The 27,900-nt window shown below is 36.1% G+C and overlaps 3 protein-coding genes across 5 annotated transcripts; all 3 read left to right on the top strand.

The window, feature by feature from the left end:
• Positions 1-9: 9 nt before the first annotated feature.
• Positions 10-7,210, top strand: cnr2 (cannabinoid receptor 2). Of its 3 annotated transcripts, XM_032558434.1 has the most exons (4): positions 11-148; positions 3,803-3,842; positions 3,974-4,057; positions 4,321-7,210. In XM_032558434.1, the coding sequence occupies exons 3-4, from the start codon at positions 3,994-3,996 to the stop codon at positions 5,391-5,393; spliced, it is 1,137 nt and encodes a 378-aa protein (XP_032414325.1). In that variant the 5' UTR covers positions 11-148; positions 3,803-3,842; positions 3,974-3,993; the 3' UTR covers positions 5,394-7,210. The 3 variants fall into 3 exon arrangements, with proteins under 3 accessions (XP_032414324.1, XP_032414325.1, XP_032414326.1); XM_032558433.1 differs by having other exon boundaries at positions 10-148; positions 3,803-4,057; XM_032558435.1 differs by lacking the exon at positions 11-148 and having other exon boundaries at positions 156-3,842.
• A 1,134-nt stretch (positions 7,211-8,344) lies between these two features.
• akirin1 (akirin 1) lies at positions 8,345-18,331 on the top strand. Its single transcript, XM_032558438.1, has 5 exons — positions 8,345-8,718; positions 15,548-15,694; positions 16,741-16,869; positions 17,648-17,719; positions 17,795-18,331. The coding sequence occupies exons 1-5, from the start codon at positions 8,514-8,516 to the stop codon at positions 17,803-17,805; spliced, it is 564 nt and encodes a 187-aa protein (XP_032414329.1). The 5' UTR covers positions 8,345-8,513; the 3' UTR covers positions 17,806-18,331.
• Positions 18,332-19,558: 1,227 nt separating this feature from the next.
• On the top strand, positions 19,559-27,323 carry rhbdl2 (rhomboid, veinlet-like 2 (Drosophila)). The gene is made up of 8 exons (XM_032558436.1): positions 19,559-19,969; positions 22,218-22,440; positions 23,867-24,015; positions 24,757-24,869; positions 25,053-25,153; positions 25,475-25,535; positions 25,630-25,691; positions 26,109-27,323. The coding sequence occupies exons 2-8, from the start codon at positions 22,249-22,251 to the stop codon at positions 26,286-26,288; spliced, it is 858 nt and encodes a 285-aa protein (XP_032414327.1). The 5' UTR covers positions 19,559-19,969; positions 22,218-22,248; the 3' UTR covers positions 26,289-27,323.
• Positions 27,324-27,900: the final 577 nt, after the last annotated feature.

The following is a 27,900-nucleotide window of genomic DNA, read 5'->3' as shown; positions in this document are numbered from 1 at the left end:
TCTGAGGCTACACCTCCTTCCTTTTTCTTGTGTGTCACTACAGCGTCCTCCCCTTATCTTCTTCACTCTCACACGCTCACTTTGCCACCCACTGCGAATGTGAAGTCCTGTAGTCACTTTAACATTTTCAAGCAGGGAAAAAAATAAGGTAAGCTTCCAACACTTTCTCTGTTTTAAAGAATTTAGGTAGTTTAATAGATATCTAGTTGAAATGGCTTTCTATGGCTTTGTTTTTTGTTGTTTTTTTATGAATCACAATAGCAGTTCTATATGTTGTGCCTTCTTTAATATAATCTAATTATCTTTATTATTTGTCCTTTAATCAATTTTTAAGGAGAGTGTTAATCTTCTCATGTTGTCGTTCTCTATGTTGTTTTAGAGTTATGTTTCTTTTTTTGTCTCAACAATGGAGAAAATAAAATTGACAGTTATTAGCTTTCTTCTCAAAATGACGTTTTAGCTGCTGACCCAGCTTTTGCAAGAATGTGTGGCTCTTACATGAACCCCTGTTAGTCAAGATTCGTCCTGATGAGAACATAGGTGGTGTAACATTAGCAGTTTGCACGTTAAGAAATACTATCACCAATCGGTACAAATGTATTTTCTTGACACAGTTTTGCATTTATAAAAAAACAAAGAATTTACTGAAAACTCCATTGATCAACTCCCTTATATATGATGCAGTGCACCATCACTTGGTATTTTGAAATCAAATTAACTTTGCTTATAATGTTTAGCCTATACCCACCAGCCAATCACAGGTAATTATTTTGCTACAGCTTAAGTTTTTTTACTAAATACTTTTCAAAGCACAGATCTCATTAGAGGTAAGATCCTTTGATTGTTTTGAAAAGATGAGAAGGACAGAAGAATCTTGAAAATAAATATTTATTTGATCCACATAAAAATCCTCAGTACTAGGATAATAGCTATACATCTGCTTAGAAATCCAAAAATTGCTTAATTTAATTTCATGTTATAAATGTTTCAAACTGATTAGAAAAAACCTAATACGTGGGTGCTTTCTATCAGGATGTATTTGTTGCCACAGCATTACATATTGGATCATATGTGGCCCCATGTGTCACAGTCACCCGGCACATTTCCTGCATTAAATGACTTTCCTGAGTCAGTCTGGAAAATAGAAGTCACCAACAAGTACACCAGATGTGACCCACATTTGATAAATTAGATGGTTTGACACCCAGTAAGTTCACATCTGGGGCAAGCATCAGAATTTCTGCTTGAAAAAGCAATTTTTAAACCCAGAAATATGAAAAATATAGAAAAAACATTTAAAGCAATTTAAACATATCTTAAAATTACAATATGCAATATGTTTGACCCATGGAGCAGCAGGTGATGTGATGTGTGCATTCAAATAAGTTTATTAAAAACTTTCATTTCTTAAATGAAGTTTTCAAAACCAAAAGATGGCGAGACCAAATAAAAGACATATTTGCTTATCATGCACAATGTTAACTTAAATGCATAAAAAAGGAGGAGCATATCTCAACTCAGTGAAAACCACTGTAACCTTCTCAACAGTTAATAATGGTAATGCAGTAACCTCCCCCCACAAAGTTTCAGAAGACCTAGGCCAAGCCTAAATACTTTCTATGGATAAAAATAACTTTCCCTTGTAGCTCTTATGTAGAACACAACTTGAACATTTCTGCAATTTTTACATTGTTGCTTTTGACCTCTTGGCTGCCTCTCTGAGCAGTTTACAGTACATCCTTTTATTCAAATTGGAGAAAGATCCAATCTTTTTTAAATGAAAATTTGCCCCATAATTCCCCAAATATTGATAACTGCCTGCTCTATATGCCACCATGTTAACTAAACAATGGAACTTTAAATGCTGAATCTGGATCAGGTCATGCTTTGAAAAATGTTTTGTTAAAGAGTATTCACAGTAATACAACCAGGTAATTGCAGCTTTTTACATCTCTATTTTTGGCCTTCCAAATATAAATGCACTTTTCTTTTGAATTATATGATACATGTCATGTCAAATTTCTACAAAGCTTTAGTGACTAATCTTTTTTTTTCTTAATCACAGATAAACTAGAATTTTGAAAAGAATGGGACTTTTGAGAGTCTCTTTACTTTGCAGCATTGAACATATTGTCATCAAACTTGATGTTATAGAAGCCAAAACAAGTGAAAATTGAATGGTTAGATGACAGGGTCAGAGCATCTCACAAAACACAGCTCTTTTGGAATTTTCCTGGTCTTTATTGGTAAGTATCTATAAACAACCAGTTAAAGGAAGGAACTGTGGTGAACTGGTGACATGGTCATGGCTTTGCCTTAGGAATAGTTTGGAGAGAATAATTTGGGTCCAAAGTCTCAAGATCTGCTGCTTACATCTTGGTGTCACCACAGCACCTTTAGGTCCGTACCTCCAGGGGTCAAGGCTGTGTTGACAGAAAAAGCGATCAACACACAATTAAGAAGGGTTCATAGTGTTATGGCTAATTGGTCTATTTAGAGTAGTGGGGAATTATATTTACTCAATAATTCCTCACAATGATACAGTTGAGACTGTAGGACGGTGTTTTTGAAGACAAGGGAGCTTTGAGCAGCTGCTCATGGAATATTTTGGCAAAAATGATCAAATCACTGAACCTTAAGATTTAAAAACATAATCTAACAGTTTCATGTGAACAGACTAGTTTGAAATGCAAAATCTACAAATGCTAAAACTCCACTATGCCTGGAAATGTATTTGTTGAAGTCTAAGCAAAACCAAAAGATTAAATCGACGCGTGTTCTTGGAATTTAATCAAGAGACCAAGTAACCACAATTTCTGTGTCTACTTATGAGCAAGCAGCCTTGAAGAGAGGAGGAGCACAGGAGAGGCATATACTAGACAGATAGGACACCACAAGATCTGAATAACGTTTTGTACAAGGAGATTTTAGATTAAGAAAACACAGCTCTCATTAGAAGAACACATTTCTCAAGGTTTAGAAACCTCACTTTCATTGAAAAAAAAGCACAAACAAGATTAAAAAAGACTAAATAAAAACTCTTCACTAAATATTAGTGACGAGTGTGAACAACTTTATGTATGTCTGTTTGTGTGTACAGTATGTGTGTGTGTGTGTGCGTGCGTGTAGGGGTGCATGTGTTGTTTAGTTTAATTAAATGCCAAAAAATAGAAAAGAGTGAAAAGGTTTTCAGTTATTTTATACAGTGTTCTGGAAATAATTTGGTTTTTAAGTAATATATCTGAAATTATACAAGAAATGCAACTAAGCTTAGATTTTTTATCACAGTCATTTTACGGGTTGATATTTATAAAATCCAAACATTTTTAACAGTTATAAAAATAAGAAAATGCAATAAAATTGTGATTCTTTTCTGTATTCTAAAGAGCATTTAAAATTCATCCACTTTTGACAGTAATTTCAGTTGCTTAAACAATAAGTGAATGTAACTAAAGTACAAATAAAAACAATGACAAAAGTTACATTGTATTCCCATGATGGTATTAGAGCATGGAAGGATGGGGATGAAACTTATGGAATAAAATATTCATACATAACAAAAGCAGGAGAAGAAGCTTTAGCATGAAATGCTTTATAACTCACTTTAATCTACAGCCCGGGCAACTATCTCTGCAATATTATCATCAGCTGACCCAGTAATGATCACAGTCTGTTTGCCATCTCCTCTAAATGAGCCTTTGTCTTTACTCTCAATTCTTAATGCTTCTTTTAAGCTCCAGAATAAATATTGAACATGAAGTAAAAAGCAAGCACATTCTCTTTTTTATTTATTTTTCCACAGGAAATTGCTAGTATCATCAACTGGATGTAAAACTCTCAAGGTAATTTTCTGTTATCAAAGAATGATGTTAAATCTTCTGGTAATACCGCTTTCCTTTTGGTATAAAAATGCTAAGACTTCCAGATTTAAATAACTCACACTTTGATATGTTTCTACTTGAACATGCTGCAGATCAGAAGGTTAGATCTGAAATGGGGGAAATGAAGGAAAGAACTTGTTTAGATTCTCCGAATCCCAACGCCTCATCACAAATAGGTATGTTCCTTTGAGTTCATTTAAAGTATTAAATAATAAATTAGTCCCATATTTTATCATAGCTCAAGCAAAAAAAAAAAAAAAAAACAGCAGAGGAAAGAGAAAAGCAAAGAATGATCAATCAAGAGACACAATGTTGGCACTAAAATGCATCAGAAACGTTTCTCTGAGATTTATGTCCAGATTAATATGACAGCCTTACACAGTTGAAAGAGGTTGCACATTCCTGATGTAAAGCTTTCTCCTTAATGTTTTTCTTCCAGCCAATGAATTTTGTGAGAATCTGCAAATCTACATGGTTCTGACAGACCTGGAGAAGAAAGCCATTGGCACCATTTGCTTCCTGGGTGGTCCGATAACACTGATGGAGAACGTCCTTGTCCTTGGAGTTATTGCCACCTCAGCGATGCTGAGACAGAAGCCCTCTTATCTGTTCATTGGCAGCCTCGCCCTGGCAGATATTTTCGCTAGCTGCTTCTTCACCACAAGTTTCCTGGACTTTCATCTCTTCCGCCGCTGTGATGGTCCAACTGCATATCTCTTCAAGTTAGGAGGGGTTACCATGGCCTTCAGTTCTTCAGTTGGGAGCTTGCTGCTAACTGCACTGGACCGATACCTGTGCATCCACCAGGCGTCCAGTTACAAGGTTCTGCTAACCCGACGAAGGGCCCTGCTGAGTCTCCTGATTCTCTGGAGCATCACCATCTTCATCTCCTGCTTGCCACTCATGGGCTGGAGGTGTCCCACAGTGCTTAACCCTCCGTGCTCATGCTTGTTCCCCTTCATCAGCCCAAGCTACTTGGCCTGCTGGACTACCTTTATCTTGATACTTCTCACATTAATTTTGGTGGCCTACGCCCTGATCCTGTGGAAGGCCCACCGTCATGAATCTTCCATGACCAGCCTCCAGGGGGCAGCAGGTGCCGGTCAGGCCCGCATGAGAATGGATATTCGACTGGCTCGTACTTTTGGTTTGATTCTCCTCATACTGGTGGGGAGCTGGCTCCCTGTACTTATCTTCATGCTGGTTGATGTCTCTATAGTCTTGACTCCTACCCAGCAGAGAGCTTTTGCCTTTTGCAGCACCCTTTGCCTACTGAATTCTGCGGTCAACCCACTGCTTTATGCCCTGCGGTGCAGAGAGCTAAGAATTGCTCTGCTGCAGTCTCTACAAAGGTCATGTGGTTTCTGGAAGTGTAAAAACTCTACAAATGACTTACATCTCACAGGGCATTCTGCAGAAGACAACTGTGCTACAGTGTCTGATGACACTCTGGCAGTGAGAACCCCTCAACTCGACTCAGTCTGTGAAATAGTGAACAATAAGTCGAGTTAAATAAACACAGTGGAACATTGTAATAAATTAGCAGCTCAGATGGAGGAAGACTTGAAGGGTGCTGGTGAAGGACTGTAAAACCATCAACACAATGTAATGATGTAAATACTTTGATAAAAAATGAAATATACAAAATACAACCTGACATTTTTATTGTAGATTTTTTTTTCTTATTAAAGACAAAATGACTGTCAGTGACATTTTATTATTCATTGTTTTTTTTTCCCTTGGAACAATGAACCTAGATGCAATGCATAATTAATAAGGTAATAAGCAAACAGATTTAAATCTGGCACTGAAAAGAATACCAGTATAATATGACCAAAACAGAACACAAATGGAACTAAAAGCTCAAACACCTGTCTTCATCAGAACAGGGAAACTGGACAGAATTGATGACGATAGATAATGCTAAACACAAACCAATGTTGGAAGAAAATCTGTGTGTGGTTATAGACTGGTGTAGATGTTTTTGTTTCCAACAAGATGAAATGGTTTAAATCAGAGGTGCTAAAATCCAGTCCTCAAGAGCCACCATTCTGCAACATTGCTACTCCAACCCACCTGAATAAAATGAACTGCTCATTACCAGGCCTCTGCCGAGATGATGTTAGCTGGAGGTAGTAAAAACTCCAGTATTTTTCTAATGCTTGGCAATATTGTTGAAGCCAAATATAGGACACTGCAAATGTGTGAGAGAATGTAATCTGGTCAGATGAAACAAAAAAAAATTCTTCATGCGAAACATGCATGAAAGAAAACTAACATTTAGAAATGCAGTGAAACATGGTAGTAGCAGTATCATGCTGTGGGGTCATATTTTTTTTCAGTAGGGACAGGAAAGCTGATTCAAGCTAAATGTACTGATTTAATACATAGATAGAACTAAGCACAAGGAAATCCTGGGAAAAATAGTGAGAGGCAAGAGAACACTTGATAAAATCAGTTCAGTTAGAAAATAAACAGAAGGATTCAAAGGTTAAGGGATTTGTGGTGCTGATGAAAAAGCATTTTAAAACACTGCTGTAATTATCATGATATATGTATTATCGATCAAGAATGACAATTCCAATTGAAGTCTGGCATTTCTACCTTTCCTAATAAAAGACTGTGAACATATCAAATTTTGTGTAACTTGTATTTAAGCAAATTGTAATACCAGTAATGTTGTAATATTACATTAACCGTGGACCTTTATTCTATTTCAAGAAAGACATAATAAGCATTTACTTTTCTTATTTATTGTAGGATTTTCTGTACATGGTCTCATGGAACTAAAACGGTTCCGGTAAAAATGTTGCAAATACTTAAATGAAAGCAAAGAAAAAGATTTGTGTGTTAGTATGCACTTAACCATTGGTTTGACTAATTTAGGCTGAATACTGTTTCACCTCTTGATCTTCTGTGTACTAACTTTACAGTTGTAAGTAGCGGGGCACACACAAATTTCTAAGTTTTTCCTAGTTATGCTTTGAAAAAGTTACAAATGTAAATATTTTTCAGTTTTTGTTTTCTCAATGACAGTTACAAAAATTACAAATTGCATGGATTATTTGGGGGATTTTTGAGTTGATTTAAGAGTGTCTTTCATTGTTTCTACATAAGTTTTGCATTTTTTGGGCCTGATATGTCTTAGTTTTCGGAGATTTCATGTTTTATTTTAGATCTTTAAGATCCTGTGAATTTTTCTTTTTTTAAGATGAAGTAGACCATGTAAGCTTATCTGCCTTCCAAAGCCCAATTTAGTAGACTAAATGCTTGTAACAAAGAATATCTAACCCCTAAACAATCACAATTAAAAACTTACATGTCCTCAAGAGGTCTAAACTGTGTCATTATAAAAAAAAAGTGCTTCCTTGCATTTTGCATGCTCCAAAAAACATCATGTTCCAGTTTCTGTAAGTTCTGCAAATCTTTGGAATTGACAACACACATCGTCAAGACCCTGCACCCATCATGATAATAGTGCATTGGTGGAAAATGGGCTGAAAAAAACAACAACAATCAAAAATCATGTATTGTCTTAATGTGTACAAATTCCATTAAACAAATGAACATGATCACATGCACCTGACATGAACCTGTCTGCAGATTTCTTAATAGTTTCAAATTAACTGCCTGATACAGAAGAATTACTGGCAAAAATGGGACCCATGTGTGACCTATGAAACGCACTCAACATCTACAGAGCACCCAGCTGGTTTTGTAAGTGTTTGTTGTCTAGAGAGAAAATCCATATGTAGCCATCACACACATTGACCTGCTTTCACTAATATAGTATGACAAAATTGTACTTATTTATCAAAGCCTACTTAATATTTATTTTTAAATTGGAATGTTGGAACCCCTTAAATTGTAACTCATTATAATGTTTACAGAGTGGTTAAAATTGTAATTCTTCTCTTTTGTTTAATAGGTATGTATTTTGTCATCATTCTTCAAATAACTCCATATTAAATCATTTTAAATCGAAGAACGACTCTTACAATATATTTACAGTTTCCTCATCCTTCCATTCCAAATCCCACAAAACTCAGACATTCATACTATGGTATAATCCGTTATATTTCTCCACAACTCCCAATTTTGTATCTCCAGGATCCTTTACTTGCCAGTCAATACATAGATATTTGCTACTGTTAAATTATTTTTTCCTTCTACTTCATCACCTCCACCAGACGTCTCATGAACCCTGGATGTAAGTTCAACTGGAAGGACTCACCAACACCGGGATATTCATGACCGGAAGTTGAAAAATAAAAAAACAGATAAAGGGCACAAAATTACGATTTTATTAAAGAGGATGTTTTTAGATTATGTTAAAAGCATGTTTAAAAAATAGTTATGAGTAAGAATTGGCAATAACATTAAATATAATGACAAAAATAACACCACGACCCCTCTTTTCGTACAGTGGTATGATCCGCCATTGTGACGGTTTAAAAATTCAGCAGGCAGTGTCGGCTGTTACTACTCAGAGCAGAAAATCCGTTGTTGTGGAGAGAAAGAAAGCCGAATCAGAAATTCGAGGAAACGTTTAAAAGCCAGCGTCAAACCCCATTTCGGCGGGTGTTTTTTTTTTTCTACCTACTGCTACTCTTCCGGTTTGTTTTAACAAACATGGCTTGCGGTGCGACGTTAAAGCGGTCGATGGAGTTTGAGGCCCTCCTCAGTCCCCAGTCTCCCAAGCGGAGAAGGTGCAACCCACTACCGGGGACTCCGAGCACTCCGTCCCCGCAAAGATGCAACCTCCGTACCCCGGTAGATAGTCCGGGCCACTCGATGTCTCCTCAGCCCATCGGAGGCGAACACAGGCTCACTCCAGGTATACATTTTTAAATAATTTGACGTATTTTGTGTGTTTCAGGGTGGGTGTCGTGGGGGGAGGGGGTTTGGGTGGAGTGGAAGAATCAGAATGGGGGTTGGAGGCTAAACGTTAGCCGGACTCGGCTAAGGTGATGAGGGGAATGTAGTTGCCAAGTCAAGCTCGCATATGGTTGTATTGATGGTTAAATACACCAAATTAAGAACAAAAGTAAAAGTCAGTTCATAGTTATTGGTTAGTGGCGTCTTGCCAGATCCTAATACCCGGCTGTGTTAGCTTGTCCTGGCTAATGTTCAGGTAAATAATGGCTATTGCTGCGTTCAAAACCCTTCTCTTGTCATGTCAACGTTGTATATACACGACTCGTATCAATTTTTACCTTTACCCTTATCTGTGATGGCAGCCAATTGAATTAAATGTTAAACTTTCTTCACAATCTGACAGACTTTATTTAAAGGGGCCTGCCTATGCTTCAACACCCAAATATCTAATCTGTTGAGGCACGAAACGGGCAAATGGCATCACATGAGCAGCCATGTCAATACTGTAGGCATGTCAGAAAGTTCTCGTAGGCGTTTTTACTTATTTATTTAAAAATATATATTTTCAGCAATTATCCATTTCAAAAAAGTAACTGCCATACATGAATCCTTTGTCTTCTTTACAGATCCTGTTAAATAAATCAGCTCCAGAAACCTTTAATGAACTGAAAGTGAAACGATGTTTTACCCATATCCACAACCAGCCCCTTCAGGAGGTGAAAAATATCAAGTTGTATTGAACTTGCCTAAATATGTTATTGAATAAATTGTTCATATAAATCTAACATTTATTAAATAATTTTAACTTGCAAGAAATTAAAAATGACTTTTAAATTGTATTCTGAATTGTAAAACGTTTTTAAAAGTTTTACCCCAAAACCCAAAATTATTGCAATACAAAAAATTGTTTTGCCGTAAAAACCTCAACAGATGACCTTTGATAAATATTCTGTGCATTTTAGTTTTTTGTATTTTTGCATGGTTTTATCTTATCTACTTAATACCAACAGTTTTAAAAAAATACTTTTAGTATCCATTGTGCACAGTTATTAAGCATTTTATTGTCTCAGGGAAACATGTTTACTTACTGGGCATATGATAAAAAATAAATAAAAAGCTTTGAATCTTTAGTTTTTTTCTTTCTTTTTTTTAAAAGAAATTTTAGTCGATTAACATGTAACTTTGAAGAGTTAAGTTAAGGTTCTTGGAAAGAATGATTATTTTTCACAATTGAAAGCAGTGATAGCGAAAGTTCTTCCTCTAAAACAAAGGGCTTTGGCTTGCATTCTTTTTAATATGAAAGATTATATTTATATTGGGAAGTTCAGATATAATTACTGACTAGTTTTTAAGGGATTCTGGGCCCCATGTGGGCCATCTAAGTATCTACCTACTAAAGAAGATAAGAACATTCATTTTTGAGTCACATTTTTGTAAATTTAAAAAGTTCGTTTAGGCTTTAGTGTTTATGGTACGTTATTGTGTTACTTCCCTATGAGAAATGCTTGTCCCTATTGCTTACTTATCAAATCTGTTGATTGTTGGTATGTATACTTGGAGAAATTCTCAAAACTGCAATAACAAATAAAATTCTGTATTAAGGAGACTGCGCAAATCACTAGTCAACTGATTTGAACACAAATGGCACATTAGCGGATGGTAACATATCAACTTTAACATCTAATAATCTTATTTGATGGAGCACAAAAAAGATAAATGGCATTACAGCACATCATTGCAGCTTGCTAATTAGGTGCTGCCTGACTAATGTTCCTTGGCTCCACTACCACAATTGTCTTGTATTTAAGTGGGGGTTACTATTATGGACCACAGACGTTTTTCTTTCCACAGAGCTGGAATGCATTGTTCATTATTGCCTGTTTTCTCCCACTGGCAACTACATTGTGTTGGTGTTGGATGGGTTCATGGTGCACAAGTGGACACCAGATAGTTAGCTGGAGATCTCCACTGTAATCCTGTACATTTTTTGGCAGCAGCCAGGCCTCATGCTTGTGCTTTTTGAATTCCAATAAGATATTGCTCGGTGATCTTGGAATTCATGTCTTGCAATTGAATAGCAATGAGATGCTTCTTTGTCTTGTGTAATTGAAAGTTGATGCTCTTTTCATGACATAAAATAAAGGGCAAGTTTCTGTTTGATATATTTCCACATTCTTCATTTGACATTTGCTGGGTTCAATTTTGTTTTTTGAGGGCTCTGGAGCGGTTTGTCCTTTTGCAAATATTGTCCCTATGGATCATCATCTTGTTGCTGCAAACCTTAGACCATTAGTTATTTTATTATGCTTGTATAGCTTTAATATGTAAATACATTATCATGTATATCTAATTCATTTCTGAACATTTTTACACTTCATTTATTTAGGTTCTGATTTCTGTTTTTGACAGAAATCAGAAATCATTTTAGTAGTCAAACTAAAATGCCTCAAAGCTTCCACATGCTTGTAGATTTTAAAATCTTTAGCCATGTCTTGTTCCTTTAGACCATGATTTAAATATCTCTTTGTTGTCAGAATGGGTACCAAAGGTCCCACTGGAGTGTATGCATGGTCAATACCAAGTGTCCTGTGGCAGACTTGACCATTTTCCAAATGTAAAACATCCAAGATTATGAAGTGGTGAAATTATCAGAACCAGTTTTGCTTTGAGTGATTGTGAAGAAATCAGTTGGGCTTTCCGCAATTAATCTTGTGATCTTTTATCTCTGCTTTGTTAGTGTTTTTGATGTATCATTACATGCTGAAGACATTGATTCACCTGCAAGCCAAGTGAAATGTTCAGCATCCCTAAGCAGAAAGTCAAAGAGAAAGGACTGTTTAGTTTATAGAAAGTTAAACATTTTGGTTTCAGATGATATAATCCAGGACACTTCTATGTATTCTGTCACTGCTCATAGTTCCTTCTACCATTTGCTGCTCCAACGGTTTATACTTTTGTTTAAAAAAAATCCAGATCACTTATACTTTTAGTCCAATTTTGCACATATAGATCTATATCACCTTGGAATCTGTTTCAAATTCAAATTATGTCTCCAAACAACTGGTTTGTGCTTCAGTTAAGTGCCTTGCAGCACAGGAGTGCTGCTGTAAACCTATCTTTCTGATGTGATTTGCTAAGTGAGAGTTTTGCATTTGGTAAAGGTCAGCTGTCCTCCCCCCAGCCTGGTATCTGCACTGAAGCTTTCCAGTTCTGTTTACTTGTTGAGAGGACACTTTACCTGGAGGCCTAATACAGGATCTTGAAATTTGCAGTTGGAGTAGATTTATCTATATGTTGACACATTCACTTAAATAAATATTGTATCGAATATTTAACATGCTACTAGTGGTAACTGTTGGATGTGTAATCAGAGTTGGACACCAGCAGGAGATAAACTTCTGGGAAAATGATTCCTGTTCTTTGAAGAATAAGTCGGAACGTTGTACTGTTTTGAAACTGATAGCATTATTCCTCCTGACTGATCTGGTGTAACTTCAGCTGACAGAACATATCGCAACTTACTTTTAAGTAGAGCTGGACAATAAATCAATAACAACATGCAATAGACACTTGGTCAGTATCAAAAGATAGTACATCTGATAGAATATTCACTGAATATTCACTCTGATCCAGAACCTCACATTATTCTGGGGCTTGTAGGCAGAGGAAAGGATTTAGCTCAACCTCTCACTGCCAGCTAAGCAAGGTGGTTGGCATCAACTAACTCACTCTTTGGCAACAACCTGTTGAGCAGCTTGTGCAGTAGAAGTTTAGAAGTCTCAGGTTTCAACAGTTATCGACTGATGTGAAATGCTTATATCATGGTAGGTTTTTCAGCCACATTGTCCAGCCCTACTTTAAGGTATTTGGAACATCTGAAACCTCCTATCAACACACACAAGCCTTTTAAAAATGGAAGGGAAAATAAAGAGAGCCAGCTTTGTTTTCTCTGGCTAAGTGTCCATCCATTAAAGCTCTGCTCTGGTCGGCTAAACTCTTTAACTGAGGCTCTTGCTGCTGCGTGTCTCTGACTCCCAGAAGCCTCTGATGTGCTTCACCTGGTTGTGTCCTTGCTGTTTTTGCCAAGCGGTGCCTGCTGCTTGTGATTGCAGCTAAAAGTTGGCAGGATTGGATGCAACATGATGCACAGTTGAAGAAGTGTTTTATTTCCCTCACAGATGAACCCAGCAGTTGTCAGTATGTAGTGTCTGCCATTTTTCATTACATTGTGTACAAAATTTCCTTCTACTTTTAATGAATGCAGCAGGACTGCGGGGATAAGCTGGACCTGTTCAATGGCTATGCTCTTACAACTTGTTGACAGTGAATGAATGAATACTGTAGTGTTGGTCTTAATAATTGGGTTTATTTCTCTCTATATTCAGCGTCTCATTTCTTTAGGTTGACTGTTCTTAATAACTAACAGCTCAGCTCAGTTTGTTCTTTTTTTTTAGTACAGAGCTTTCATAAATAAAATTTGTATTGCACAGTGCACATGATAATGGAAACTGGTATTTCATTAATTATTTCCTGTAATGTTTTTATCCCCTTCTTGTATAGAAATTTTAATTTCAATCAATCATTTTGAACGGTAATCTTTTTAAAATATTGCTGTTAAAAAAATTTAAGTAGCAAATTCTACCAATAATCAGTGAAATTACAGTTCTGCATGTTGCTCCAGAATCCTCCAGGTTATTCTTTATACTTCATTTTCTTATTGGTCAGATCGCCTGTAATATATAAACTTATTGGTTTTGTTTTAGCATCAGCCTTCATTGTGATTGTTTTTAGCATCAAACAACTGGAGTTTACTGAACATGGTTTCCATACCTCAATATGTCAGAAATGCCTTGACTTTAATTGGCTCTGCTGAATTTGGACATGGCAGGAGTATCTCTAAAGAAGGTTTGTGTGCACTTAATGCAGAGTCGTACTGAGAGATTTTAGTTGAAATCAAAGCTTGTAATTATTTTAGTGTCTAATTTCAAGCTGTCTAGATGCAGTATGTAAGGTTGAGTGCAGTTAAAGCTTGTCATAAAATCCCATCAAGTTTGTTTTTTCATATAATAGGATAGTTGTGACTAAATGCAAACGCTTGCTAAAACAAAACCCTGCAGCAAGGGTTTTTTTTAATGCTTTTATAGGAAATGCACAACATTTTTGGGTGTGCTCTATTTGTACACATGACCTAATGATTTAGAAAACCGAGCAGACTTGATATAGACAATATTCATGCTGTGTACAATTGTGTGGAGTTCAGTATTTGTTGGCTAATGTATTCCAAGTGTTTTCAACTTGCATTTTTAATGCTAATCTGATACTTAGCCTGTTGGACAGAGTCTCACAGCAGCAGATGTTCACACCAGGCACATATGACGTTGCCCAAAATGCTAAAGGTCATAGAGTGATAGAAACACAGATGAGAAAGAAACTAGGCATATACAGTATATTGCAGCTGACCTCGTCATTTCAATATTTATAAACTGTATCGCCATCACTAAATCATGCGGAACTATTTGTAGCGCACCACAGATGAAACATGTCTTTTGGTTGACATTGCCTTACTGATGCCTGATACCTCAACTGGACAATATAAGGCAAACAGCCATTGCTTTGTGGTTCTCAAATTGCTCGGAGTGTGTATTGCAGCCATTGGTAATGCTGTGAGATCCATTTAAAAACTGATAATCATTCCTGACAAATCCAAGTTAGAGGTTCCAGTGGAGAAAAATTTTGAGCTCCTTTTCAGCTTATGAGCAGGTTGCAGTGATGACATGAATACTCTCTCTCTCTGTCCACCCAAGATAAATGAGGCACGGTCCCCCAGATAGAACCGCACCACGTACACAAAGTTCACGAAGAAAGATAAAGTTCCTCTCCTATATTTGGGTTATCGACTGAGTTTGAGGCCATGTTGTTGTTTTTAAAGTTTATTTTCCAGCAGTTGTGAAAGCAGAGACTGTCGCTGCGTGTTTTTTACCTTCAGCTTTTAAATTTAGAATCAGGTTAATGGCTTTTCTGTCACAGATGGATAATGTGACATTAATTTTTTTTTTCACTTTTTGAATTTTTGTAGTCACTTTTTAAATAAAGTTACACATTAGGGTTTTTAAGTTGATATGATTTTGTATGTAAATATTTCAAAGAAGACAAACGTTTTTACATTTCTGCCCAACTAAAGGGAATTGTGATGCAGCTTAGCCTTCATGAAATTACATCTTTAAAAAAATTTTGAAAACAGAAGTGAAAATGACAGTCACAAGATCATAGTGTTTCATGCCAGCTGTTTGTGTTGGTTACAGCTGTTCTATCTGTCGAGCTGTCAGTATTTAATCTAGAAAGCTGCTTCCTGTCAGTGAATGTTTTGTTTTTTTGAGAGAACGCAGGAAGTGGTTACTGTTGTAGTTTGTCTGAAGTAGGTCGACTGATTGAGCTTTCCTGCAATAGTTTTGTTTACTCTGGAAGACCTCCAGCATTCTATAAACATGCTTTTTGTTGAGCTAAAAGAACTTGCACCAAAGACTAGGCTAATGATTTAATTCCTGGAAGCTTTCTGGCAGATTAAAACCTCAAAGATGTTCTTTTTTTTCCCTTTAATCAAAATTAGGCCCATTAAATCCCATTGGTCACTTCTCAGACTGTTTAGGATGTTTCTAGTTGATGCTCAAAAAATTTTCTTTCCAAGGAAGCATTTTCTTTGGTGTCAAAGTTCATATTGGTTTAGGTTTCATAGTAATTCATTTTTGTTTTGGCCATTTTTTGACGTTGTTCCTGTCGACTTTCTCTAGAGCAAATCTTCCAGAACCTTCGCCAGGAGTACAGCCGGATTCAGAGGCGACGGCAGCTGGAGGGGGCCTTCAACCAGACCGAGGCCTGCAGCTCTAGTGACGCTCCCAGCCCCAGTACCTCCCTCACCGCCCCCAGCTCCCCACCTGGTAGGACACACACCCAATAACCTACTCAAAACACTTTTAAATTACACGTTGCATAATACTTAAAGTGCAACTTTTATTAATAGTGAAGGAATTGTATTAGTAAGACAAGGGTGGAGGAGGAGAGGAAGTATAGCTGTAACGATGTGGTGGTGAAGAACTTAATGTGAGTATTTGGTAGCATTGTTGCAAACATGATATAGCAACTCCTAATTGAAACACTTCATGGAACAACATGTGGACAAGAGAATGCTCAATATGATAACTTGGTCAGTAGGAAAGGTGGATAATATAAGAGTGTACTAAATGAATGTGACAAATTACTTGCAGGCCTGTCTCAGAAATGAAGAGGAGTAAAATCTGCTTGTGAAATAAAAGCAATGATTATACAGACACCGAGTCTTTAAGAATGTTTCTACTTATAACCAAGATCTTTATAAAAGGTGATAAGGTGGTCATGTTGATTGGATATTTTGCTCCTAAACAGCCTTTGGGATTTTAAACACATCTTCTAAATTTTGAGGCATTTGCAAGCTTGACCTTGGAGGTGGTGGTTATGTTGAGTTACAGGCCTCACAGTGCTCAGAGAAAATGCACCACCAGTGATAAAATGTAGTAAATACTTAATTTTAGCAGTGTAGGAGGAAGAAATGTTGTTTTGTTCCAAATTCCCTGGAACTCAAACAGTTAAAAACATAAAGGTCAGTTATTGTGTGTGTGTGATGTAATTATCCTCTGGTGTCCAGGCCCCTGTGCAGAGTGGACTTGTATTTCACCATGACGGAGCTTTTTTTTTTTACCCCAGCCTCATTCTCTCTCTGAGCTGACTGTGATTTACTCACATTTCACTCTACCTGGCTCACAGCAGACCTCAAAGACCATAAAGTGATAAATCAGAAGGCTAACGCTGGCTCCAGTTTCAGAGTGACCGAGACGCTCGAGGTGCTGAGACGGTGCCAGCATCAGGGCTGCATGTCTTGTGTTGAACAGAAAGAAAAGCTATAAACTCAATTTTTTTTATGACTGATATCTGTTTTTTTTTTTCTCAGGTGCCTCAAGAAAGGACCAACCCTCGTTCACACTGAGGCAGGTCAGCTACCTGTGTGAGCGCCTGCTCAAAGACCACGAGGAGAAGATCAGGGAGGAGTACGAACAGATCCTTAACACAAAACTCGCAGGTGAAGATAAACTTTCTGAAGCTAGCTTTAGTTTCATTTCAAAGTATGTAAAAAAAATCTGAAAAGTGTGGTTTCCATTTGTTAGTAATCCATCTGTAATTGAATCTTCTAAACTCAGCATCTCCCTGACGATTTCAAAGGTTCAGACCACACCTTAAGCTTTAAGCATCTCATGAAGCACTGTTCAGTCAATCATCTGAAAATGGGAAAGATTTTTGGCCCAGCTGCAAACTTGCAGGACCAAGATGAGATGTTTACAGCTCAGATGGGAGGATATAGAGTAACATATAGCCTGACCCACAATGAAATAGTTTCAATCTTTTTTTTTTTTTATGATGATTGATTGTCTAATGCAGATTTTTCCACACAGTTTTCTTATTTCTATCTGTGGAAAGTCAACACATACAATGATTTTGTTTTACTTGAGGTTGATATATAATATAAAATACTTTGAGATTTGTGACAGTAATGTGAAAAAATGCAAAATGCTTTATGTGATATGAATACTTTTACTAGGCACTATTGTGATTTCTTACAGCTGTTGTGTTTAAATCTCATTGATGTCCATGAAAGGACTTTATAAATGCTGGATTTTTTTGTCTGGTAAAATCTGAATAAATGGGTCATGCAAACTACATAATGGCAGAAAACAGCAGTTAGGTGTTTGGGTGTTTTTTTAAAAAAGATAATAAGGGAAAGATTTAGACAAGCTACTGATTACAAAATACTTTCAAATGAGCTTTACATCTCTTAAAACGTCTATCATGTCTAATTTCAGAACAATATGAATCTTTTGTGAAATTCACGCAAGACCAGATCATGCGAAGATATGGAGCCCGGCCTGCAAGTTGTAAGTACCAGTTTCTGTTGCGTTGCCCTTCCTGAAGCTGGTGAGCTCATGTGATCTTATTTTTATCTGTTTCAGATGTCTCCTGAGCTCACATCAATGTGACCCTGGCTTCCTCTCACATGATGGCTGCTCTTCTTCTGCCTCCTCCCTGTTGATTTTAAATTTTATTTCCCTAACCTTTCCCTCCCCTTTCCCTCTCCACGCTCAGTTTGGGTGCCATGTTTTATCCAGTTTTAATCCAAAAATTAGTTTCTTACTTTAAAACTATTGCTGCTGGCCAAATAATTAGAACTCTGTATGAAGCCTGCTTTTTTTTTCTTTCCTTTTTCTTTCTCTGCTTTTTGCTATTAACATCTTTTACCAGACATCCTGGGAAAAAAAGCAGATGTTAATAAAAAAATTCTTTAGCTGGCGCTGTAGAAAAGCTTATTGGCTTGTGTGATTATGCTGTATAACCTCCCAGCAGCTATATTTAATGGCTCCTGCTTCTCACCATGTTCCACTTTTCTCCCCTGCTCTACCCGCCTCACCTCCTCCCTCACAACTCTTCCTGAGAATGTGGATTTTTTTCCCTTTTAAAGAAAAACAATAAAAGTTCTGTGATTAAAAATTTGTTGTACTGGATTGTTCATTGTGGTAAATTGTACAGTTTTTCTTTTTCAAGCTCTTATACCTTTATGGTACCTAATTTTCTTTGCTTTAAAATACTCAGTTGCAGATGAACACAGGGCTAAAACAATAGTTTTATTATCCAAGGGTTGGAATGCATATGGTTTGTTTCAGTAAAGAAGCAACATAGACAAATAAAAACATTCGTAAGCCACAACAGAGTCCTATTTCAGCTGTTTTACCAGAGGTAAAACTCTTGGCTGGTTGGAGAAAATGCCTTGAAATCATTACTGCTACTTGTAGAAATTAATTTTATGCGAGTCTGGCTCAGCAACGACCATTAGATGGACTGTAAAATGTGAGTATCTGATAGAAATCTCTCCAACAATAGAGCTTTATGAATTAGTGGATTTTTACAAGTTTTTTCTTTTTTTTTCCATCACTACAAATTACAGAGATGGAACATAATCTTTTAATAAATATTCCTAGGGTCCAAATGTGGTAATTGTATGGATTTTATGTAGCAGTGACCACTGACTCAACCATGTGACCAAAGGTTTCTTGCAAATCAGCCAGGAAAGTAAACAAGTCTGGTGATGCTGATGAATACCAGGAAGTCTGCCTTCTGTTTTGTCAAAATAAACATTTCATTTTGCATTATTTTAGGTCTGTAATTATATTTACATTGGTTCTGTTGAAAATATTACTTAATGTAACATTAGTCTTAAAATCTAAGCTCCAACTTGCCTTCTTCAAAGAGCCAACAGTTCCTTACAAAATTAACTCTTCATGCCTCCAAGGTTCTTGCCCTACTTTAAAGTGAACCTCAAGTATTTTAATCTATAATATTCTGTCACAAATGTTCTGCCTTTAGTTCCATCCATCTTCCCATTAACTATGAACCTTAACCCTATTTCCTGGAAATTTTACTGCTTAAACAAAATTTGCAAAAAATTTAAATTTTCAGCCTTGTTAGAAAAAGGGTTAAACACATTTAAACGTCAGTCATTCCTAATTATGAGTTTTACTGCCACCATGTGGTACACTTGAGTAGTTGCTGCATTATTAACACATTTGTGGTTTTAATTTATTGTATTATAATTTCTTTATCGTTGCGTGAACACTTAAAATGTATGCCTTTCTTTTGGACGAGAGATGATCAATACCTGTACATGATGAAAATATATGTACATTTTTGTTTTTGGCGCCCTATGTGGTCCGTGACGTCACTGACCACAGGTGTGGCAACGGGAAACAGGTAAACTGCTGTAGACTGTATGGTTGGGGTAGTACAGTCACTAGATATTCTGCAAGTTGTGGACAAGTGTCAGAAAGGAACCAGAAACGGCCGTCACTCGTGATTTGTTTGTTCGGAGGAAGGAAGCGTCTTGGAGGGAGAAAAGAAAGCAAAGACTATAATTATCTCCGACCGATTTTTTTTGCCCCTTTTCACTTAGGGCCAGTTCGAAAAAGAACGCGGCTCCGTAGGTCGTCTGAAAACACTGAGGGGTTGTGGTAGTCACTGGCTTTGTTTTTGTCTCAAGCTCAGCCTGTGGATTCATTTTACATTTGAATTATCGTAGGAATTTTCCCACTGTTTTCTAATTGGAGCCAACTGACGCGTTCCTGCTGAAAGTTCAGGTGAGTTGGTCTCACTTTTTTTCTACCAGGAAGAGCCTAAAACAAAAGCGAGTACTGTATATTTCTTTTTAAAGGCCATCCAATTTAGCGTTAATAAAATCATTAGCAGAGGAGAAGCTTAACAAACAGGAAATGCCTCAACATGGGCAAAGCTACTGGACGTACTCTAGGAAACAGAAGCAACATGGGGAGTTTCAGTTTTACAGTAAATATCTATCCAGGGTGTACCCCACCTCTCGCCCGGAACATTAGCTGGAGATAAGCACCAGCACCCCTCCCGACCCCACTGGGGACAAGGATATACAGAAAATGGATGGATGGATGGATAATCTCTTAAAGCAGTAATACAATAGTTATTTCACTTATCTTGACTTTTGTTTACATTATGATTTTATAAAATAATTCCAGATTTTCTGTCGTTAGAAGTTTAATTATCAATAGATTATTTCACTTTAGAAATTTTTAAGATTAGTTCCCATTTACTATAATGTCATCTATGCTTCGCTAAGCTTGTTAAGCACCGACATTTTCTTTTTTCCTGATCCAGACTAGAACCTGGTTCTGGCAAAAACAATTTTGTGAATAAATCCAATGTATCTTGATTTTAATAAACATATATATATATAATATATAATAATAATTATATATATATATATATATATATATATATATATATATATATATATATATATATATATATATATATATATATATATATATTTTTTTTTTTAATATTATATTATAATATTTCTGTGTGTATGTGTGTGCCAACCTCCCACTAATAAGACTAACTGTGATCCTATCTAATAAAAATTGAAACAGGAAATACAGCTCTTTTTTTCCTAGAAGCCTTCTTCTCTCTGTGTCTTGTCTCTATGCTGTAACTGCGAAGTAATTTCCCTGCTGGGATGAATAAAGTACTTCTATTCTATTCTATTCTATTTTATTCTATTCTATTCTATGTATTTTACTTTGAAGGGCTGCTTTGACGACTACTATCACTGCCTTGTTTTAAACAGTCGACTGTTTCCTGCATTCATATGTGATACAGTGAAGCATAATTCTCAAACTTTCCTCTTTTAAAACTTGTTTTCAGTCACTACTACAGTTGCCTTTCTCACACACTAATGCTCCACTGGAGAAGAAGCCATATCCCAAAATGCAATGAATGCTATTTAGCCTGTTTAACCTATAAAGAATAGTATATGCAGTATTATCACCAGAATATCCCTTCTGGGCTGCACGCTTAAAGTTTTAGCAATAGTAACAGTGCAGGTTTCGTTCAAAATCCATGTCCGCTCAGACCAAATCAGTCATACTAAATGTATTTTTATTTCTTTTTGCCGTATTTATGGTATAAATTTAAGTAACATCATAATTGTATAACATGCACACTGGAAACCATCTTAGCTCTACCTCTAAAACTAAATTCAAATTATCTCCTCTGTTTGGGGTGCAGCCAATAAGCGCCCAGGAAAAGGGATGTGATATATTTTCACATGCAAAATTGACCTATTCCAATCTCTGGGTAGTTGATTTGGTGGGCTGGGCAATAAATCAGCAATAGTATTAATAATTTCACTGAACTTTGATCCAGAGCTGCACAGAATTCTTTTGTTGCTCAACCTCTTACAACCAGCCACTCAAGATGGGTGGCATCAACTAACTCACTCATTCTTTGGTAAGCTAGAAACACTCTGTTGAATAACTTGCACAGCAGCAGTTTCAGGTTTCGCCATGTGCCTCATAACAGCTTAAAAATTAAAAAAACAACAGAGCGGAGTGTGGGGAGAAAATGAGAACAATGGTTTGAGAAGAAATTGTGGATAAAATGGGAAACGTCACATCACCAGTTTGACAGTATTTCAGATATTTAAAGCAAAAGAAACCTAATCAATATTTATTGATAGACTGATTGCGACTGATACTTTTAAGCCATTTTGCCCAGCCCTATGTTGAAATATTAATAATATTTGTGTGCATCATTGCCGCATTGCCACAGCTATGTAAAATAGCCTTTCATATATATAAATAATAATCAGAAATGTGTTATGACCTAGGGAATCAAAAATAGTAATCAGTTGAATAGTTCTAAAATGATTACTTGTGAATAATAGACTCAAAATTGATACAAAAAGTGAGATATGATGAATCAACACATGAAAAGGAAACATTTAGTTGAACTTATGTGCTTCCACCTCCTGTTTAAATGTCATGTAAAGGTATTTTTTTTCCTCGTGCATTTCAGAGTATTGCAGTGTACGACTGTAGCAACAAAGATGGGCGACATTGACTATGAGGAGGCGGAGCAGGAGGAAAACAGTCAGCCGGAGATAAATGATGGGGAAGAGACGGGATGCTTTAGGAAGTTCCAGAATTTGATCATCCCACCAGAGTTTCGGGACCGGTACATGCAACGCGCTAACTGCTGCCCACCTCCGATCTTCATCATTGCCATCAGTATTGCAGAGGTAGGCTGGGATAAAAATCCCCAAACTGGAAAGTTCTCTGGCAGCTTTAAATGTTAACATCTGTGCTGCTTCCTTCTAATGTCCTAACTCATAAAGTTTGTTGCAGTAGCATAATCTCATGCTAATACTAGAAAAGTCAGGCCTTTTCTATAAATATCATGTACAGAGGTGGGTAGGAGAGCTACAGATTGTATTGAAGTAAAATAAGTGTAACTTTAATATATCTTTCCTCAAGTAAAAGTAAAGAGCTGCCAGTCAAAAAGTGACTCCAGTAAGAGTAAAACATGTTAGAAAAAACGGTTACTCAAGAACATGTCAGTGTTTGATAATAATAGCTGATCTAATCTGTAAAAATTGTGTTGTTGGAGAGACAAAATCTAAGGTTCTTAGCAGGTTATGGCATTTTAAAGAACATTACAAAATTAAATAAAATTAAAATAAAATAAATTCAGAAAGGAGAAGCACAACTTCCAAATCAATTTTTTTTTCACAACATAAAGCTTCTGAAATCAATACTTACAACAAGTAATCTGTATATATCAGAACAAAGTACTTTCAGTGACAAAATGGATTGTCTATTGTATTTTATTTGACCTCCAAATTGCACAGCAGGTTTGGCAGATAAAAAAATGCTTAAATAGAAAAGCTTGTTACACACAATAAGTGTACTTTAACTTAAACTGTAGGTCTGTGTCTGGTGCATTTTTGTTAAATCATCCTTGTTTTTTTAATTTACTGAAGTAACTATAGAAAGAGTAACCCGAATCTATACACAATTATAAATAAAAGTATGGTATAAAATACTCCTAGTAGTAGTAGTTCAGTAGTTTACTGAAGTAAAAGTAACCGTTTACTTCAGTAAAAGGTTGCTGAAGTAAATGTAACTAATTTCTATCCACATCTGATTATGTATGTAATTGCTGTGCTGTGTAATAAAAGAGGATTTGCTGTTAAATTCATATATAGTTCCACTTTTATTTCCAAGGAAAAATATTAGGTGACACAGAAGTCTTCCTGATTAAAAATAAAAAAAAAAATAAAATCTTATATCGATATTTCTAATTTTTAGACAAATTACCGTAGTATTGTCTAAAAATATAAAGAGCTCACTCCTTTTTATCTAAGTTTTTTCACCTTTTAACATGTTGATAATTGCTGGATTTGCAATTTGTTGGAGTGATAGTCTCTCAGTGTGCAGCGTTTTGTAAACAGTTCCAAGACGTCTGTGAGAACACACTGTTAGGAATTTTAGGAGTAATCATGAAAGCCCCCACATTTTAGTTTAACAATCCTCACCATCTGTGAGTCTGTTGCCTTCCTGCTGTCATGTCTTCACAGCTGTTTTGCATTCAGTTTTGCTCCTGATATATTTATTTTGTAATGTTTTAAAAATGTTATTGAGTGTCCAATGCTTGATCTTCCATAGTTGGCAGTGTTTATCTACTATGCCGTGTGGAAGCCTCATAAGCAGTGGGTGACCCTGGATGTAAGCATCTGGAAAAGTCCTCTCACCTACGATCCTTCCAAAAGACAGGAAGCATGGCGGTTCTTTTCCTACATGTTCGTCCACGCTGGGTGAGGATATTCAGAAATTTTAAATACTTCAAAGATCAAGTTACAGTTTCAGGCAATGGTGAGGAAGTGCAAAACCACCCTCAGTTTTTATCACTTTAGATATAATTGAAATTCAACGTGCTGGATTACACCTGTGCAACGGTTGCATTTACATTGTAAAGGAGCAATATTAGTGAAAAAAATAATAATGTATATACACATATATTTATATATATATATATAATGATAAACTACCAAGTAGGAAATTTCATATCCCGTGAGTACAAGCCACACAGGAAAACCAAGCATATTTACCAAGCAGGAAAATGCATTAGCTAAGAGGAACATGAGTTACGTAGTTCACAGGATGCTAAAAAATATTAGAAAGAATGCTGTCTTTCAGGATAGCTGTTTTGCTTAGCACTAGGACATAATGAAAAACTTGTGTTTCATATCAGTCAATATCAAAAATTATTGATTTGTTTTTTGATAAGATTATTGCATTTCAGTGAAAATCTATAGAATGATCAATTATTGTTGATCTGTTGCCCAGCCATACTTAGCAGCTGTTTTTCCAATGCAGGAAATTGACAGTAAGTGTTTACCTTTTGGTTAGACAAAAAGCTTGTTCACTATAGACACTCTTCTGACGCAAAACAATTAAAACCACAAAAAACTATCCTGCCACACTGTTTGGGATGGAGTCACCTTTTTGTATTTTCATGTTGGTTCAGTGTTTGTTAACCTGCAGCTTTTTTTCAGTGTGGGGCACATCTTCTGCAACTTAGTGATGCAGCTCTTGCTTGGGATCCCACTGGAAATGGTCCACAAAGGGCATGAAGTAGGATTGGTTTACCTGGCTGGTGTCCTTGCAGGTGAGCGTCACCTTTCTCTAATTTATCTTGAGCTTCTCTTCTTCTGGAACAGGTAGTTGAGATTGAGACACCAAACAGAAATCAAACTATTTTGTGTTGTTTAAAAATGTTTGGAGCTTGTTTTTCAAGTTTGACTTAGAGCTGTACTTCCTGTTGATGATTTATCTGTGCGTTTCCCCCTAGGGTCTTTGGCCAGCTCCATCTTTGATCCTCTCACTGTTTTGGTTGGGGCTTCTGGGGGCGTTTATGCTCTGTACGGAGGTTATTTCATAAATGCAGTGGTGGTAAGTTGAGAAACACTCTGACAGGAGGATCTGTTCACATTCTTCCATGTGGAAATTACTTAAGGCAGGGGCAATTACATTTTAATCTTCTTTCAGTTTAGGGAGATATTTCTGAATGCCAGTGAAAGGTGGTTTTATCAACTACTCACTCTTGGGACTGAATGCCTTACTTTTGTGATGAAACGTGAAAAAGTTACAGTAATTTAAATACTTTTGTGACACAGTGCACATTGTGCAGTGCACATTTAGTTTATTGGTTGATAAACAAATGAACTTTTAGAGGAAATACCTTCATCTGATTTCCTTTCTTCCTTTTCACAGAATTTCAAACAGATGAAACTTATTTTTGGAGTGGCTCGAATCCTCGTCATTGTTTTAATTGGTAGGTCCCACTCTGTTTTTTGTCAGTGTTCTTTTTAAATGTCAGAAAGTGCACAATCATTTGTAGCAATGATTTAACACCGTTTTGTGTTCAGTTGTTGCAGATTTCAGCTATGCCTTATACAGAAGATTTGCCAGTTTAGAGGGAGGTGTAAAGGTAAGAAGTCTACAGTGCAATGAAAAACAAACCAGATATTTCTGGGTTTCCTCAGAAACAAACTGAGGATCAAAAGTTATTTGGCTGCTGAACTCACCAACACTGAGTATTTTCATGACGAGCTGTCATTCATGCAGATGTATGCATACAGGTATGCATGTATTTCTGCATATATCTGCATAAATTATGGTTTCAACTTGATTTTGTAATAACTAAGTTGATTCTTAGCTTCCTGGCTACACAAACACAAATGGTGTTTACTGAAAACTTGACTCCTTACCCCCTCACCCATTTAGTTTATTGGCTGTCTGTTAAACTAGTCCTGTGAGTTTTACTCAGTATTTAGTGGAGTCAGATAACAGCAACTTATAGCCCAGAGGCCTGAACTGAAACCTGATTTTATCATATTTTCTTCAGGTGTCGTTTGTGGCTCATTTGGGAGGAATTGTTGCTGGGCTGACTATCGGATACGTCTTCTTCATTAATTTCAATATGAAGCTGTGTAAAAACCCACTTTTCTGGATTTGCATATTTGGATATGCTGTCTTCCTTATCTTCGCCGTGTTCTTCAACATCTTCATCTCACCTGCATCATAGAACTGGAGAAGATTTCACCCAGAGTTTTGCTCAGGAGTCTTGTTTTGACTTGTCTTAAAGTCTTTGTGAATATCAACAAATTGTTTATCTTGAGATTGATACAGATTTTCTAGTTTTAAAGCTTGTATTTTGACTTGGTTTATAATAGGGCCATTTAGTAGTCTCATAGAACTGCAAAGACACTAACTGTGTCTTATTTTTCAGCTATTGGGCGACTTGCGTGCAGTCAAAGTCACATTGTGAAGAGAGTTTCATTCTGTATCGCACTAGGTGACAAACAACCAAGCAAGGAAGGCCATACTGGTGCCGTGAGAAGCGAGGAGGGTTATAGACACACACTATAGACAAAAAAGAGGTGTTTTGAATATTTAATCAAATCATAATTGATTTTTTCCAGATAAGATGTTAAACTTTCTTAATTTCCATATACTGATTTAATGGAAACTATTGTTTGTTTTGTTTGCATCAACATCTCTCATCCAGTATTAACAAAACTCCTGTAAATATGATTATTCTTCACAAAAATCACATTTTCAAACCTTATTAACAACATTAAAGTACTAAAGAGCTTTTATCATTAAGTCTCATTTTATGCCTCATTTATTGTGCTGTATCCTGTTAAAGGAACAATGAAATGTCCAGTAAGATGTAAAACAGATGGTGGACACACCAGTTATTGCAACTTATCGGTCACTACGTCTTAATATTGTTGCCTCATGTCAACTTTGTAAACACATTTAAAAGTTAACTGTAATTTCTTTTCTTTTTTTCCTATTTTCTGTAAGGGTGATAACTAAATACTAGCTTTAAAAATAGGGTATTTTTGTAGGTTTGGTAATGTAGAAACATAATGTTTTAGAAGATATACTGCTAATCTAAGAGGCCATGGAGACTTTCCAACTGAAGTCCAAATATGACTTTTTGTTTGCTTGTGAATTTTCATATCATGTGTTCAAATAAAGTTAGTTTAATTAAGTGTGTTTTACAATGCTTGACCTGGCTTCCTTCTGAAATAAAAGAAGCTCTTTTACTAGATTGTTTTGTCTGATTATAGATTACCATCAATGTGTTGTATTTTCATGTTGCAGTCATTTTTATCAGCTATCTGTATAAAGTTTGCAGTTTCTAAGCTGAACTCAATTATACTGAAAAAATGCATTTATTTATCACATCTCTGGAAAAGGTAGTGAAGGGTTAAAAAATAGAGACCATGTTTCTAATTTTTATGTAATTCTGTAAACCAGTGATTCTTGAGAAGTGGGACAAAATGGGTTTAAATTCTCCCAAATTTTTTTTTTTAATTATTCCTCAAGCTTATGTATACAAATATAACAATGTTTTGGAAATGTAAAGATGCTAAGGTGCAGGCTCCCAGATGCAACATTTTTTTCAAAATTACATTTTTAATGGACCTTTTAATTCAATTTATTGATACTTTTATAATTATTTATTTGAATACTTATACTTAATTGCCATAATATATTATCTTACTATTCCTTTAATTGTTTTATACTATTATAATGTATTGAGTTCTGCTCCAGGACAGGGGATTTTACAGACACCCTCCACCTACTACAATGTTTAAAATAAAAAATATTCAGCAAACACCAGG

This window comes from Xiphophorus hellerii, chromosome 3 (assembly GCF_003331165.1).
Source record: "Xiphophorus hellerii strain 12219 chromosome 3, Xiphophorus_hellerii-4.1, whole genome shotgun sequence".
NCBI lineage: Eukaryota > Metazoa > Chordata > Actinopteri > Cyprinodontiformes > Poeciliidae > Xiphophorus > Xiphophorus hellerii.
Note: the sequence above shows the minus strand (reverse complement) of the source record. Positions and strands in the feature narration are given on the sequence as shown.